The following is a 15,860-nucleotide window of genomic DNA, read 5'->3' on the forward strand; positions in this document are numbered from 1 at the left end:
ATGCCTGATTTTCTGTTGTGCCATATTTGTTTCCAGTAATAAAAAGAATTAAAAAAAAAAAATACACTACATTGTATTTTGGGGGCATTTGGGGCATATTTGTAAAATTAACCAGAGATCTGATCTCTGGCTAATTTTATAAGCGCTCATAGCTACCACAAGCTCACGGTAGCAATAACCAGACACTTGTAATGGCTGATTAATTTGGTTTAACACAAATAAATCAACCCCCTTAACCAATATCTATAACCCAAATAGATTAATAATCTATAAAAAATATTAAATTATACATATTGACCATTAACTCAAATTCCTCCATTATGACAACAATGTCAATTACTATTGCGCTCATCATAACATCCTAGTCATTCTCATTCCTAAGGCGAGATTGTTAGCCAGAACGTCTGACACTTTTATACACTGTCCACTAGAGGTCAGTGTGCTCATAGAAAACAATTTGACCACTAACTGTATAGATAAAAACAACCAAAAAAAAGTCACATGCGTGTGCATTTATTACATATAAAAGTTAACATAAAAATAATATATAGTCAGTATAAGAATACATGTATTGCTGGTGGGACCTCTGATTTTGTAAAGAAAAAAAAACCTTCATCTATAAGCTGTAAAAAAACCCATATATCAGTTACCCATATTGGAGGGATGTCCATTTCACCAGCTTTTGTCATTAACAAAGGGAAAAAGAGGGGAAGTTGTTTGTGTTTCTAAAATATATAATAGCTGAGAATTCTCTTCATGTTGTTACGGATTATACTGGAAGTGATGCTGGAATACGTGGCAGATATATACTGTATGCATCTCACAATTACTTCATATTAAAACGAGTAAACTCCCCATCCCCAGTTTAAAAACAGGGCTGGCGCCGTCATAGACCAAACCGAGGGCCAACATAACCGTAGCTAGTTTCATATCATAAACCATTGTTTTCCTAACTGAATGCAGTTTCTTGAGACAAAAGAATTATAAATGTCAACATATTCACTGCTTGATGTCCCATTGAAAATGGTTAACCTCTTCCCGACATCCTTTATGGGCAGTCAGTTTATTGAGTTCCTGGCACAGTGTTACCAATAGGAGGCGACAGACAGAAGGATTTGCAGGGCCATGGAGAAGCAAGGAATTTGAGCAATGCTGTAGGCCACGGAACGCGTTGGAGCTTTCAGTGCCAGCACGTATGCAACTGTGTGGATCAGACGGCATAGGAAGAAAATTCTAAAGTGGAACCTGGCTACAGTAGGGTTAGGATCCAAGATTGAATAGATGGCTCCAAGGAACAGAAAAGGGAAAATGTTCTCCATATCATTTCTGTGGGCCCTAGAAAACGAACAGAAGAGAGCGTGTTAGTGAAGGACAGACACAGATTTATGCATTGTGTCAATAAATGTATATATCTGTAAATAAAATACAATTTAAAGTTGCAGACTGTCATATACCTTAAAGGGACACTGAACCCAATTTTTTTTTTGTGATTCAGATAGAGCATGCAATTTTAAGCAACTTTCTAATTTACTCCTATTATCAATTTTTCTTCGTTCTCTTGCTACCTTTATTTGAAAAAGAAGGCATCTAAGCTTTTTTTTTGGGTTCAGAACGCTGGATAGCACTTTTTTATTGGTGGATAAATTTATCCACCAATCAGCAAGGACAACCCAGGTTGTTCACCAAAAATGGGCCGGCATCTAAACTTACATTCTTGCATTTCAAATAAAGATACCAAGAGAAAGAAGAAAAGTTGATAATAGGAGTAAATTAGAAAGTTGCTTAAAATTTCATGCTCTATCTGAATCACGAAAGAAAAAATTTGGGTTTAGTGTCCCTTTCACTACCCATAAACAAGGCCTTGCATTATAAAGGTATTTACTAAGAGCCCTCTACCTTGTTAGCTGACATGTAAATATAAAAAAGAACTATGAGGTATATGGTGAGTATGTATTGTCACTTCCACGAAGGGATATAGGTAGATTTGCTGCATATTAAGATTAGCACAAGCTAGTTGCCCACTCGCTTAGAGAATGGTGGATGCACAGTACAATTACATTTAGTGAATAGATAAAAAAAATATCTCTTGGAAGTAAAATTTGCACTTTATATTTGCAAGTTTACTGCTCATACTTGTTATAACTCTTACTAAAAAGAAATCTTCCCTATTGGGAAAAAATAAAATAAATTTTAACCTCATAATCAAATCATAATGATAAAAGATTTGTTTAGTTTTTTTCAAATAATTTGTCCCAATAGGGAATATTGTTTTTGGACTTTAAACAGTATTATTAATGCCTGGAGGAAATCTGTCTCCGAACCTGATTTTATCCACTATAAGTTCATATTTACACACCTTCCCTTCCTTAGCCAAGCAAACCTACTTCTCTAATATCTACTCTTTCCTCAAACCCTAAACAACTCTTCTCAAGCAACCTAACACAAGCCCTGCAACCTTCCATTTCCACCCCCGGTCACCCCCTCTGCCACTCTCTGCATCTTCCCCACAGCAACTGAGAATGAAGTGGGTTCTTTGCCTTCCTCATGCCTTACTACCTGCCCACTTGACCCTATACCTTCTCATATAATACCTACTCTGTCTTCCACCCTCACTCCAGCTCTTACTCACATTGTCAACCTATTCCTTTCTACCGGTTCATTCCCATCTTTTTTCAAACACGCAAAAAACCCTCCCTTGATCCTAATTCTCCTACAAGCCCCATATCACTGCTTTCACTAACCTCAAAACTCCTGGAAAAACTAAGTTTTCCACCGCCTAACCGGCTTCCTGTCCTCCAATTCCTTGCTTGATTCCCTGCAATCTGGCTCCTATCCCCAACACTCAACTGAGACTGCCCTCACCAAGGTTGCTAACAATCTTCTTTCTGCTAAATAATGGCCATTACTCTCTACTTACCTTACTTGACCTCTCAGCTGCCTTTGACACAGTTGACCACCCACCCCCTCCTCTTACAGAAAATCAGTTATCTTGGTCTCTGTGACACGGCGCCCTCTTAGATTCCATCTTCTCTCTCAAATAGGTTCTTTTCTGTCTCATTTGCTGGCAACTCCTCCTCTTCATTGCCTCTGTCTATTCCAGTAATTCAAGACTCTGTCCTGGGCCCTCGTCTCTTTTTATACTTCTTCAACATCTATGGCTTTAACTATCACCTCTATGCTGATGATCTACCTCTCTACCCCTGCTCTCTCTCCCTTTGTCCTTTCTCATGTCAGCGACTGCTTATCTGGCATTTCTTTCTGGATGGCCTCACACCACCTTAAGATTAACATGTCTAAGACGGAGTTCCTTCTAATCTCCCCTCTGCTCTACTACAATTTATGGCTTTTCTATCACCATTGGTGGGATCCCTATCTCCTAATTACCCCAAGTCTGCTGCTCCAGGGGTACACTTGACTCCAATCTGTCCCCCACATCCAATTACTCTCTTCATCCTGCCGCAACCACCTACACAATATCTCCAAAATTCGTCCATTTCTGAATGCTGATACCTCTAAGCAAATAATACACTCACTGGTAATTTCCAGACTTGACTATTGAAATAACCTAACTGGCTTTCCTCTCTCCCACCTCTCTCGCCTTCAATCCATCCTAAATGCCTCTTCTAGGCTAGTCCACCTCTCCCGATGCTCTGTATCTGCTGCACCTCTCTGCGAGTCCCTTCACTAGCTCCTTATTCACAGCAGAATTAAATTCAAAATTCTCGCCCTGACCTACAAAGCCCTCACCAATGCATCCCCACCCTACATGTCCTCACTAATCAACAAATATACCCCAGCCCGCCCCCTAAGGTCCAACAATGACTTACTCCTTTTAACTTCTATCATCACCTCCTCCCATGCTACACTGCAGGACTTCTCTCCTGCAGCACCAACCCTCTGGAACCCACTTCCCCTAATCTAATTAATTCCACTTACCTAATAATTGCCCTCATCAAATGCTTTACTAACATCATTCTCACCCTTACAGTCCTCCTTTTTATCGCCCTTCTAGACTGTAAATTCCCACGGGAATAGGGCCCTTAATTAATCCTGTATTTGTTTGAAAAAAGGCAGCAGGATTTGTTGGCGCTTTATAAATGAAGTATAATAATAACGTAGCATGTTGGACAGTGATATATTGTATCATAATCTCACTAATGTTTAGCCAGTGTTCTCTGCTTTGTCTCGTACAAGGCTCTATTTATTTATACAGCGCTAACTGTGTACCATTAAATAGTCCATATGTTTATCCAAGACAAATTGCAGAGGATCATACGTGAAACGGGGAGGGAAGGGATTCCCTGCGCAAATAATATCACTACTGAAGACCTAAGGCTGTTCAGAACATAACAAAAGTTAAGATCATTTAAGGTTGCCGTCTTTAAGTAAAGACAATAGAAAGAAGAGTTTCTGTCATTCTCTGTTGTACATTTCTATTAATAGGAAGTTCAGAGCTTGCCAATAACCTACGGTAAAGCCACCAGACCCTTGGCTCATTAAATGGTGCATTTATCGTAAAGGGACATCCAACCAACACAATATTCAATTCCCCATAAAGGGCTAGATTACAAGTGGCGCGATCATTTTCTTTAGCTTGCGCGCTGTGCTAAAAGTATGTGTGCACATACATATATCCATATATAAATACATAAATACACATATATAGACATGTATACATACACATTATGGGCTAGATTACAAGTGGAGCGCTAAATTATCGAACGCCTGCAAATGGGCGCGCAATAATTAATCAGCCATTACAAGTGGCTGGTCATTGCTACCGCAAGCTCGATTTAGCAATTAGCACTTATAGAATTAAACAGAGATCAGATCTCTGGTTAATTTTATAAATGTGCCCCAAATGCCCCCAAAATACAATGTAGTGTATTTTATTAAAAAAAAATAAAGACAGCAGCATCTTTCTTTTTTAAATAAAATGACTGAACTAGACAGTATTTTGGGGTAAAGTTGGTGGGAGTGGGGTGTTAGAAAAAAAAGAAAATGGCACTGAAAAGTGCCTATGTGTTCCCAGTAAATATATATATATATATATATGTATACTGTATATATAAATATGTATATGCTTATATATAATTATGTGTTAATATGTATGTGTATATATATATATATATATATATATATATATATATATATACTGTATATATAAATATGTATATGCTTATATATAATTATGTGTTAATATGTATGTGTATATATATATATATATATATATTTATATTTGCTGCCATTGCTGTGCTTTGGTTATGTGCCGTGTATGAACATCAGAACAAGGCTCCCATTGGAGCCTATGAAAGCACACTCTCATGAGCGCAATGCTTCCCAGCAATGCGAATGCGAGCTCGCTGACAACTTGTAATAACAGCTCACATTAGCGTGCGCTGGTATAACACAGTGGCGCTTTAATAAAAGCGATATTTAGCGCTCCAATGTAGTCTAGCCCTATATATAAATATACAGAACACACATACATGCATACACATACTGTACATATATTGACGCCCTTTCCATTTAAACACCTTGCCATATATCAAATCCCTTTTAAATCTTTTGAGACCTTTTTATCAATATTAAAATGATATATTTGTATTATAAAGTGTAATAGTTTATTGTATATGTTTTTTGTGGAAAAAAATGTTAACTGTTAAACTTTACTTCAGATCAATGTGTGATCACTACAATGGTTTGTCACAGGCACTCAGGTTATTGTGTGATCACCACAACGGTTTGTCACAGGCACTCAGGTTATTGTGTGATCACCACAACGGTTTGTCACAGGCACTCAGGTTATTGTGTGATCACCACAACGGTTTGTCACAGGCACTCAGGTTATTGTGTGATCACCACAACGGTTTGTCACAGGCACTCAGGTTATTGTGTGATCACCACAACGGTTTGTCACAGGCACTCAGGTTATTGTGTGATCACCACAACGGTTTGTCACAGGCACTCAGGTTATTGTGTGATCACCACAACGGTTTGTCACAGGCACTCAGGTTATTGTGTGATCACCACAACGGTTTGTCACAGGCACTCAGGTTATTGTGTGATCACCACAACGGTTTGTCACAGGCACTCAGGTTATTGTGTGATCACCACAACGGTTTGTCACAGGCACTCAGGTTATTGTGTGATCACCACAACGGTTTGTCACAGGCACTCAGGTTATTGTGTGATCACCACAACGGTTTGTCACAGGCACTCAGGTTATTGTGTGATCACCACAACGGTTTGTCACACGCACTCAGGTTATTGTGTGATCACCACAACGGTTTGTCACAGGCACTCAGGTTATTGTGTGATCACCACAACGGTTTGTCACAGGCACTCAGGTTATTGTGTGATCACCACAACGGTTTGTCACACGCACTCAGGTTATTGTGTGATCACCACAACGGTTTGTCACAGTCACTCAGGTTATTGTGTGATCACCACAACGGTTTGTCACAGGCACTCAGGTTATTGTGTGATCACCACAACGGTTTGTCACAGGCACTCAGGTTATTGTGTGATCACCACAACGGTTTGTCACAGGCACTCAGGTTATTGTGTGATCACCACAACGGTTTGTCACAGGCACTCAGGTTATTGTGTGATCACCACAACGGTTTGTCACAGGCACTCAGGTTATTGTGTGATCACCACAACGGTTTGTCACAGGCACTCAGGTTATTGTGTGATCACCACAACGGTTTGTCACAGGCACTCAGGTTATTGTGTGATCACCACAACGGTTTGTCACAGGCACTCAGGTTATTGTGTGATCACCACAACGGTTTGTCACAGGCACTCAGGTTATTGTGTGATCACCACAACGGTTTGTCACAGGCACTCAGGTTATTGTGTGATCACCACAACGGTTTGTCACAGGCACTCAGGTTATTGTGTGATCACCACAACGGTTTGTCACAGGCACTCAGGTTATTGTGTGATCACCACAACGGTTTGTCACAGGCACTCAGGTTATTGTGTGATCACCACAACGGTTTGTCACAGGCACTCAGGTTATTGTGTGATCACCACAACGGTTTGTCACAGGCACTCAGGTTATTGTGTGATCACCACAACGGTTTGTCACAGGCACTCAGGTTATTGTGTGATCACCACAACGGTTTGTCACAGGCACTCAGGTTATTGTGTGATCACCACAACGGTTTGTCACAGGCACTCAGGTTATTGTGTGATCACCACAACGGTTTGTCACAGGCACTCAGGTTATTGTGTGATCACCACAACGGTTTGTCACAGGCACTCAGGTTATTGTGTGATCACCACAACGGTTTGTCACAGGCACTCAGGTTATTGTGTGATCACCACAACGGTTTGTCACAGGCACTCAGGTTATTGTGTGATCACCACAACGGTTTGTCACAGGCACTCAGGTTATTGTGTGATCACCACAACGGTTTGTCACAGGCACTCAGGTTATTGTGTGATCACCACAACGGTTTGTCACAGGCACTCAGGTTATTGTGTGATCACCACAACGGTTTGTCACAGGCACTCAGGTTATTGTGTGATCACCACAACGGTTTGTCACAGGCACTCAGGTTATTGTGTGATCACCACAACGGTTTGTCACAGGCACTCAGGTTATTGTGTGATCACCACAACGGTTTGTCACAGGCACTCAGGTTATTGTGTGATCACCACAACGGTTTGTCACAGGCACTCAGGTTATTGTGTGATCACCACAACGGTTTGTCACAGGCACTCAGGTTATTGTGTGATCACCACAACGGTTTGTCACAGGCACTCAGGTTATTGTGTGATCACCACAACGGTTTGTCACAGGCACTCAGGTTATTGTGTGATCACCACAACGGTTTGTCACAGGCACTCAGGTTATTGTGTGATCACCACAACGGTTTGTCACAGGCACTCAGGTTATTGTGTGATCACCACAACGGTTTGTCACACGCACTCAGGTTATTGTGTGATCACCACAACGGTTTGTCACAGGCACTCAGGTTATTGTGTGATCACCACAACGGTTTGTCACACGCACTCAGGTTATTGTGTGATCACCACAACGGTTTGTCACAGGCACTCAGGTTATTATGTGATCACCACAACGGTTTGTCACAGGCACTCAGGTTATAATGTGATCACCACAACGGTTTGTCACAGGCACTCAGGTTATTGTGTGATCACCACAACGGTTTGTCACAGGCACTCAGGTTATTGTGTGATCACCACAACGGTTTGTCACAGGCACTCAGGTTATTGTGTGATCACCACAACGGTTTGTCACAGGCACTCAGGTTATTGTGTGATCACCACAACGGTTTGTCACAGGCACTCAGGTTATTGTGTGATCACCACAACGGTTTGTCACAGGCACTCAGGTTATTGTGTGATCACCACAACGGTTTGTCACAGGCACTCAGGTTATTGTGTGATCACCACAACGGTTTGTCACACGCACTCAGGTTATTGTGTGATCACCACAACGGTTTGTCACAGTCACTCAGGTTATTGTGTGATCACCACAACGGTTTGTCACAGGCACTCAGGTTATTGTGTGATCACCACAACGGTTTGTCACACGCACTCAGGTTATTGTGTGATCACCACAACGGTTTGTCACAGGCACTCAGGTTATTGTGTGATCACCACAACGGTTTGTCACAGGCACTCAGGTTATTGTGTGATCACCACAACGGTTTGTCACAGGCACTCAGGTTATTGTGTGATCACCACAACGGTTTGTCACACGCACTCAGGTTATTGTGTGATCACCACAACGGTTTGTCACAGGCACTCAGGTTATTGTGTGATCACCACAACTGTTTGTCATGCGCACTTAGTTGTGGTGATCACACAATGACCTGTTTGTCATGCGCACTTAGGTCATTGTGTGATCACCACTATGGTTTGTCACAGGCACTCAGGTCATTGTGTGATCACCACAACAGTTTGTCACACACACTTATGTCATTGTGTGCATCACCACAACGGTTTGTCACACGCACTCAGGTCATTGTGTGCATCACCACAACAGTTTGTCACACACACTTATGTCATTGTGTGCATCACCACAACGGTTTGTCACACGCACTCAGGTCATTGTGTGCATCACCACAACGGTTTGTCACACGCACTCAGGTCATTGTGTGCATCGCCACAACGGTTTGTCACACACACTCAGGTCATTGTGTGATCACCACAACTGTTTGTCATGCACACTCAGGTCATTGTGTGCATCACCGCAACGGGTCGTCACATGCACTCAGGTCATCATGTGCATCACCAAAACTGTTTGTCACAGGCACTCAGGTCATCATGTGCATCACCACAACGGGTCGTCACATGCACTCAGGTCATCATGTGCATCACCACAACGGGTCGTCACACGCACTCAGGTCATTGTGTGCATCACCACAACGGGTCGTCACACGCACTCAGGTCATTGTGTGCATCACCACAACTGTTTGTCATGCACACTCAGGTCATTGTGTGCATCACCGCAACGGGTCGTCACATGCACTCAGGTCATCATGTGCATCACCAAAACTGTTTGTCACAGGCACTCAGGTCATCATGTGCATCACCACAACGGGTCGTCATACGCACTCAGGTCATTGTGTGCATCACCACAACTGTTTGTCATGCGCATCACCACAACGGGTCGTCACATGCACTCAGGTCATCATGTGCATCACCACAATGGGTCGTCATACGCACTCAGGTCATTGTGTGCATCACCACAACAGGTCATCACACGCACTCAGGTCATCGTGTGCATCACCACAACGGGTCGTCACACGCACTCAGGTCATTGTGTACATCACCACAACGGGTCGTCACATGCACTCAGGTCATTGTGTGCATCACCACAACGGGTCGTCACACGCACTCAGGTCATTGTGTGCATCACCACAATGGTTTGTCACAGGCACTCAAGTCATCGTGTGCATCACCACAACGGGTCGTCACATGCACTCAGGTCATTGTGTGCATCACCACAACGGGTCGTCATACGCACTCAGGTCATTGTGTGCATCACCACAACGGTTTGTCACAGGCACTCAAGTCATCGTGTGCATCACCACAACGGGTCATCACATGCACTCAGGTCATCGTGTGCATCACCACAACGGGTCATCACATGCACTCAGGTCATTGTGTGCATCACCACAACGGGTCGTCATACGCACTCAGGTCATTGTGTGCATCACCACAACGGGTCCTCACACGCACTCAGGTCATTGTGTGCATCACCACAACGGGTCGTCATACGCACTCAGGTCATTGTGTGCATCACCACAACGGGTCGTCACAGGCACTCAGGTCATTGTGTGCATCACCACAACGGTTTGTCACAGGCACTCAGGTCATTGTGTGCATCACCACAACGGGTCGTCATACGCACTCAGGTCATTGTGTGCATCACCACAACAGGTCGTCACATGCACTCAAGTCATCGTGTGCATCACCACAACGGTTTGTCACAGGCACTCAGGTCATTGTGTGCATCACCACAATGGGTCGTCACATGCACTCAGGTCATCGTGTGCATCACCACAATGGGTCGTCACACGCACTCAGGTCATTGTGTGCATCACCACAACGGTTTGTCACACGCACTCAGGTCATTGTGTGCATCACCACAATGGGTCGTCACACGCACTCAGGTCATCGTGTGCATCACCACAATGGGTCGTCACACGCACTCAGGTCATTGTGTGCATCACCACAATGGGTCGTCACACGCACTCAGGTCATCGTGTGCATCACCACAATGGGTCGTCACACGCACTCAGGTCATTGTGTGCATCACCACAATGGGTCGTCACACGCACTCAGGTCATCATGTACATCACCACAATGGGTCGTCACATGCACTCAGGTCATTGTGTGCATCACCACAATGGGTCGTCACATGCACTCAGGTCATCGTGTGCATCACCACAATGGGTCGTCACACGCACTCAGGTCATTGTGTGCATCACCACAATGGGTCGTCACACGCACTCAGGTCATTGTGTGCATCACCACAATGGGTCGTCACACGCACTCAGGTCATTGTGTGCATCACCACAACAGGTCGTCATACGCACTCAGGTCATTGTGTGCATCACCACAACAGGTCCTCACACGCACTCAGGTCATTGTGTGCATCACCACAACGGGTCCTCACACGCACTCAGGTCATTGTGTGCATCACCACAATGGGTCATCACACGCACTCAGGTCATTGTGTGCATCAGCACAACGGGTCCTCACACGCACTCAGGTCATTGTGTGCATCAGCACAACGGGTCGTCATATGCACTCAGGTCATTGTGTGCATCAGCACAACGGGTCGTCACACACACTCAGGTTATCGTGTGCATCACCACAATGGATCGTCATACGCACTCAGGTTATCGTGTCCATCACCACAACGGGTTGTCACAGGCACTCAGGTCATCGTGTGCATCACCACAACGGGTCGTCACATGCACTCAGGTCATTGTGTACATCACCACAATGGGTCGTCATACACACTCAAGTCATCGTGTGCATCACCACAACGGGTCGTCACACGCACTCAGGTCATTGTGTGCATCACCACAATGGGTCGTCATACTTACTCAGGTCATTGTGTGCATCACCACAATGGGTCGTCATACACACTCAAGTCATCGTGTGCATCACCACAACGGGTCGTCACACGCACTCAGGTCATTGTGTGCATCACCACAATGGATCGTCATACGCACTCAGGTCATCATGTGCATCACCACGAGTCATCACACGCACTCAGGTCATCGTGTGCATCACCACAACAGGTCGTCACACGCACTCAGGTCATCGTGTGCATCACCACAATGGGTCATCACACGCACTCAGGTTATCTTGTGCATCACCACAATGGGTCGTCATACGCACTCAGGTCATCGTGTGCATCACCACAATGGGTCATCACACGCACTCAGGTTATCTTGTGCATCACCACAATGGGTCGTCATACGCACTCAGGTCATTGTGTGCATCACCACAACGGGTCGTCACACGCACTCAGGTCATCGTGTGCATCACCACAACGGGTCGTCACACGCACTCAGGTCATCGTGTGCATCACCACAATGGGTCATCACACGCACTCAGGTAATTGTGTGCATCACCACAACGGGTCCTCACACACACTCAGGTCATTGTGTGCATCACCACAACGGGTCGTCACACGCACTCAGGTCATTGTGTGCATCACCACAACGGGTCGTCACACGCACTCAGGTCATCGTGTGAATCACCACAACTGTTTGTCATGCGCACTCAGGTCATCATGTGCATCACCACAACGGTTTGTCACAGGCACTCAGGTCATCATGTGCATCACCACAACGGGTCGTCACAGGCACTCAGGTCATTGTGTGCATCACCACAATGGGTCATCATACGCACTCAAGTCATCATGTGCATCACCACAATGGGTCGTCACACGCACTCAGGTCATTGTGTGCATCACCAAAATGGGTCGTCACAGGCACTCAGGTCATTGTGTGCATCACCACAATGGGTCGTCACACGCACTCAGGTCATTGTGTGCATCACCACAATGGGTCGTCACACGCACTCAGGTCATTGTGTGCATCACCAAAATGGGTCGTCACAGGCACTCAGGTCATTGTGTGCATCACCACAATGGGTCGTCATACCCACTCAGGTCATCGTGTACATCACCACAACGGGTCGTCATACGCACTCAGGTAATTGTGTGCATCACAACGGGTCGTCACACGCACTTAGGTCATCGTGTGCATCACCACAATGGGTTGTTACACGCACTCAGGTCATTGTGTGCATCACCACAACGGGTCATCACAGGCACTCAGGTCATCGTGTGCATCACCACAACGGGTTGTCACACGTCACAGGCACTCAGGTCATTGTGTGCATCACCACAACGGATTGTCACACGCACTCAGGTCATTGTGTGATCACCACAACGGTTTGTAACAGGCACTCAGCTCACTATGTTCATCACAGAGATGATGAGATAAAATGTATTGACCAAGGGTTAGAGGGTTATGGAACAGGCTAAAGTGACCCCTATAGGTTTACCTAATATTCTACCCTATTTCCTATAGAAGCCAGACTGATAACAGCACACAGGGAAGCTATTAACTACACTTACTGATCACTGTAACATCAGATCACTGTTTATATGTTCCTGTGACCGTGTGCCTTTATATAACAGCACACAGTGAAGCTATTAACTACATGTACTGATCACTGTAACATCAGATCACTGTTTATATGTTCCTGTGACCGTGTGCCTTTATATAACAGCACACAGGGAAGCTATTAACTACACGTACTGATCACTGTAACATCAGATCACTGTTTATATGTTCCTGTGACCGTGTGCCTTTATATAACAGCGCACAGGGAAGCTATTAACTACACGTACTGATCACTGTAACATCAGATCACTGTTTATATGTTCCTGTGACCGTGTGCCTTTATATAACAGCACACAGGGAAGCTATTAACTACATGTACTGATCACTGTAACATCAGATCACTGTTTATATGTTCCTGTGACCGTGTGCCTTTATATAACAGCGCACAGGGAAGCTATTAACTACACGTACTGATCACTGTAACATCAGATCACTGTTTATATGTTCCTGTGACCGTGTGCCTTTATATAACAGCACACAGGGAAGCTATTAACTACATGTACTGATCACTGTAACATCAGATCACTGTTTATATGTTCCTGTGACCGTGTGCCTTTATATAACAGCGTGCTGCATGTTTGTTCTGCAGCTGTGCCTGTTTACTGACAGATGGACGTATTTATATAAAAATCACAGCTGAATTCCTCAGAATCTGTAGAACTTTCTCTACTTCTGCCTGACAGTAAGGAATGAGGCTCTGTACAAAACATAAGTTTAAATAAACATTGGCTTGGGAGTTCCCAGGACAGTAAAACACTTCTGGGTATTGTATACACACAGAACTCAGCAGTATATATACTCACGACTACTTTATACTCACAGCCCACACCTCAAATACAGCACTTATACATGTGAGATGATCTGTATAGACCTATCAGCTTGTTAATGACCATATACTCACTACTGTATACTCACACCTCAAATACAGCACTTATACATGTTAGATGATCTGTATAGAACTATCAGCTTGTTAATGACCATATACTCACTAGTGTATACTCACACCTCAAATACAGCACTTATACACATGAGATGATCTGTATAGAACTATCAGCTTGTTAATGACCATATACTCACTACTGTATCCTCACAACTTAAATACAGCACTTATACAAGTGAGATGATCTGTATAGAACTATCACAGATTGTAAATGACCAAATACTCAATACTGTATACTCAAACCTCAAATACAGCACTTATACATGTCAGATGATCTGTATAGACCTATAACACCTTGTTAATGACCATATACTCACTACTGTATACTCACACCTCAAATACAACACTTATACAAGTGAGGTGATCTGTATAGAACTGTCACAGCTTGTAAATGACCAAATACTCAATACTGTGTATACTCAAACCTCAAATACAGCACTTATACACGTGAGATGATCTGTATAGAACTATCACAGCTTGTAAATGACCAAATACTCAATACTGTATACTCAAACCTCAAATACAGCACTTATACATGTCAGATGATCTGTATAGATCTATCACACCTTGTTAATGACCATATACTCACTACTGCATACTCACACCTCAAATACAACACTTATACAAATGAGATGATCTGTATAGAACTATCACAGCTTGTAAATGACCAAACACTCAATACTGTATACTCAAACCTCAAATACAGCACTTATACACGTGAGATGATCTGTATAGACCTATCACACCTTGTTAATGACCATATACTCACACCTCAAATACAGCACTTATACACATGAGATGATCTGTATAGAACTATCAGCTTGTTAATGACCATATACTCACTACTATATACTCACACCTCAAATACAGCACTTATACACATGAGATGATCTGTATAGACCTATCAGCTTGTTAATGACCATATACTCACTACTGTATACTCACACCTCAAATACAGCACTTATACACGTGAGATGATCTGTATAGACCTATCACAGCTTGTAAATGACCATATACTCACTACTATATACTCACACCTCAAATACAGCACTTATACACGTGAGATGATCTGTATAGACCTATCACAGCTTGTAAATGACCATATACTCACTACTATATACTCACACCTCAAATACAGCACTTATACACATTAATTGATCTGTATAGACCTATCAGCTTGTTAATGACCATATACTCACTACTGTATACTCACACCTCAAATACAGCACTTCTACACATGAGATGATCTGTATAGAACTATCAGCTTGTTAATGACCATATACTCACACCTCAGATACAGCACTTATACACATTAATTGATCTGTATAGAACTATCAGCTTGTTAATGACCATATACTCACTACTATATACTCACACCTCAAATACAGCACTTATACATGTCAGATGATCTGTATAGACCTATCACAGCTTGTTAATGACCATATACTCACTACTGTATACTCACACCTCAAATACAGCACTTATACACATTAATTGATCTGTATAGACCTATCAGCTTGTTAATGACCATATACTCACTACTGTATACTCACACCTCAAATACAGCACTTATACACATGAGATGATCTGTATAGACCTATCAGCTTGTTAATGACCATATACTCACACCTCAAATACAGCACTTATACATGTCAGATGATCTGTATAGACCTATCACAGCTTGTTAATGACCATATACTCACTACTGTATACTCACACCTCAAATA

General features: G+C 43.2%; 1 protein-coding gene across 1 annotated transcript in view; it reads right to left on the reverse strand.

Annotated features, from left to right (window-relative positions):
- Positions 1 to 497: 497 nt before the first annotated feature.
- Positions 498 to 15,860, reverse strand: part of PTGES (prostaglandin E synthase) — a 194,221-nt gene continuing 178,858 nt past the window's right edge. Inside the window, exon 3 of the mRNA XM_053696097.1 lies at positions 498 to 1,335. Within this exon, the coding sequence (XP_053552072.1) occupies positions 1,086 to 1,335 (250 nt within the window). The 3' untranslated portion in view covers positions 498 to 1,085. The remainder of the gene's footprint in view (positions 1,336 to 15,860) is intronic.

This window comes from Bombina bombina, chromosome 12 (assembly GCF_027579735.1).
Source record: "Bombina bombina isolate aBomBom1 chromosome 12, aBomBom1.pri, whole genome shotgun sequence".
Classification (NCBI taxonomy): Eukaryota; Metazoa; Chordata; class Amphibia; order Anura; family Bombinatoridae; genus Bombina; species Bombina bombina.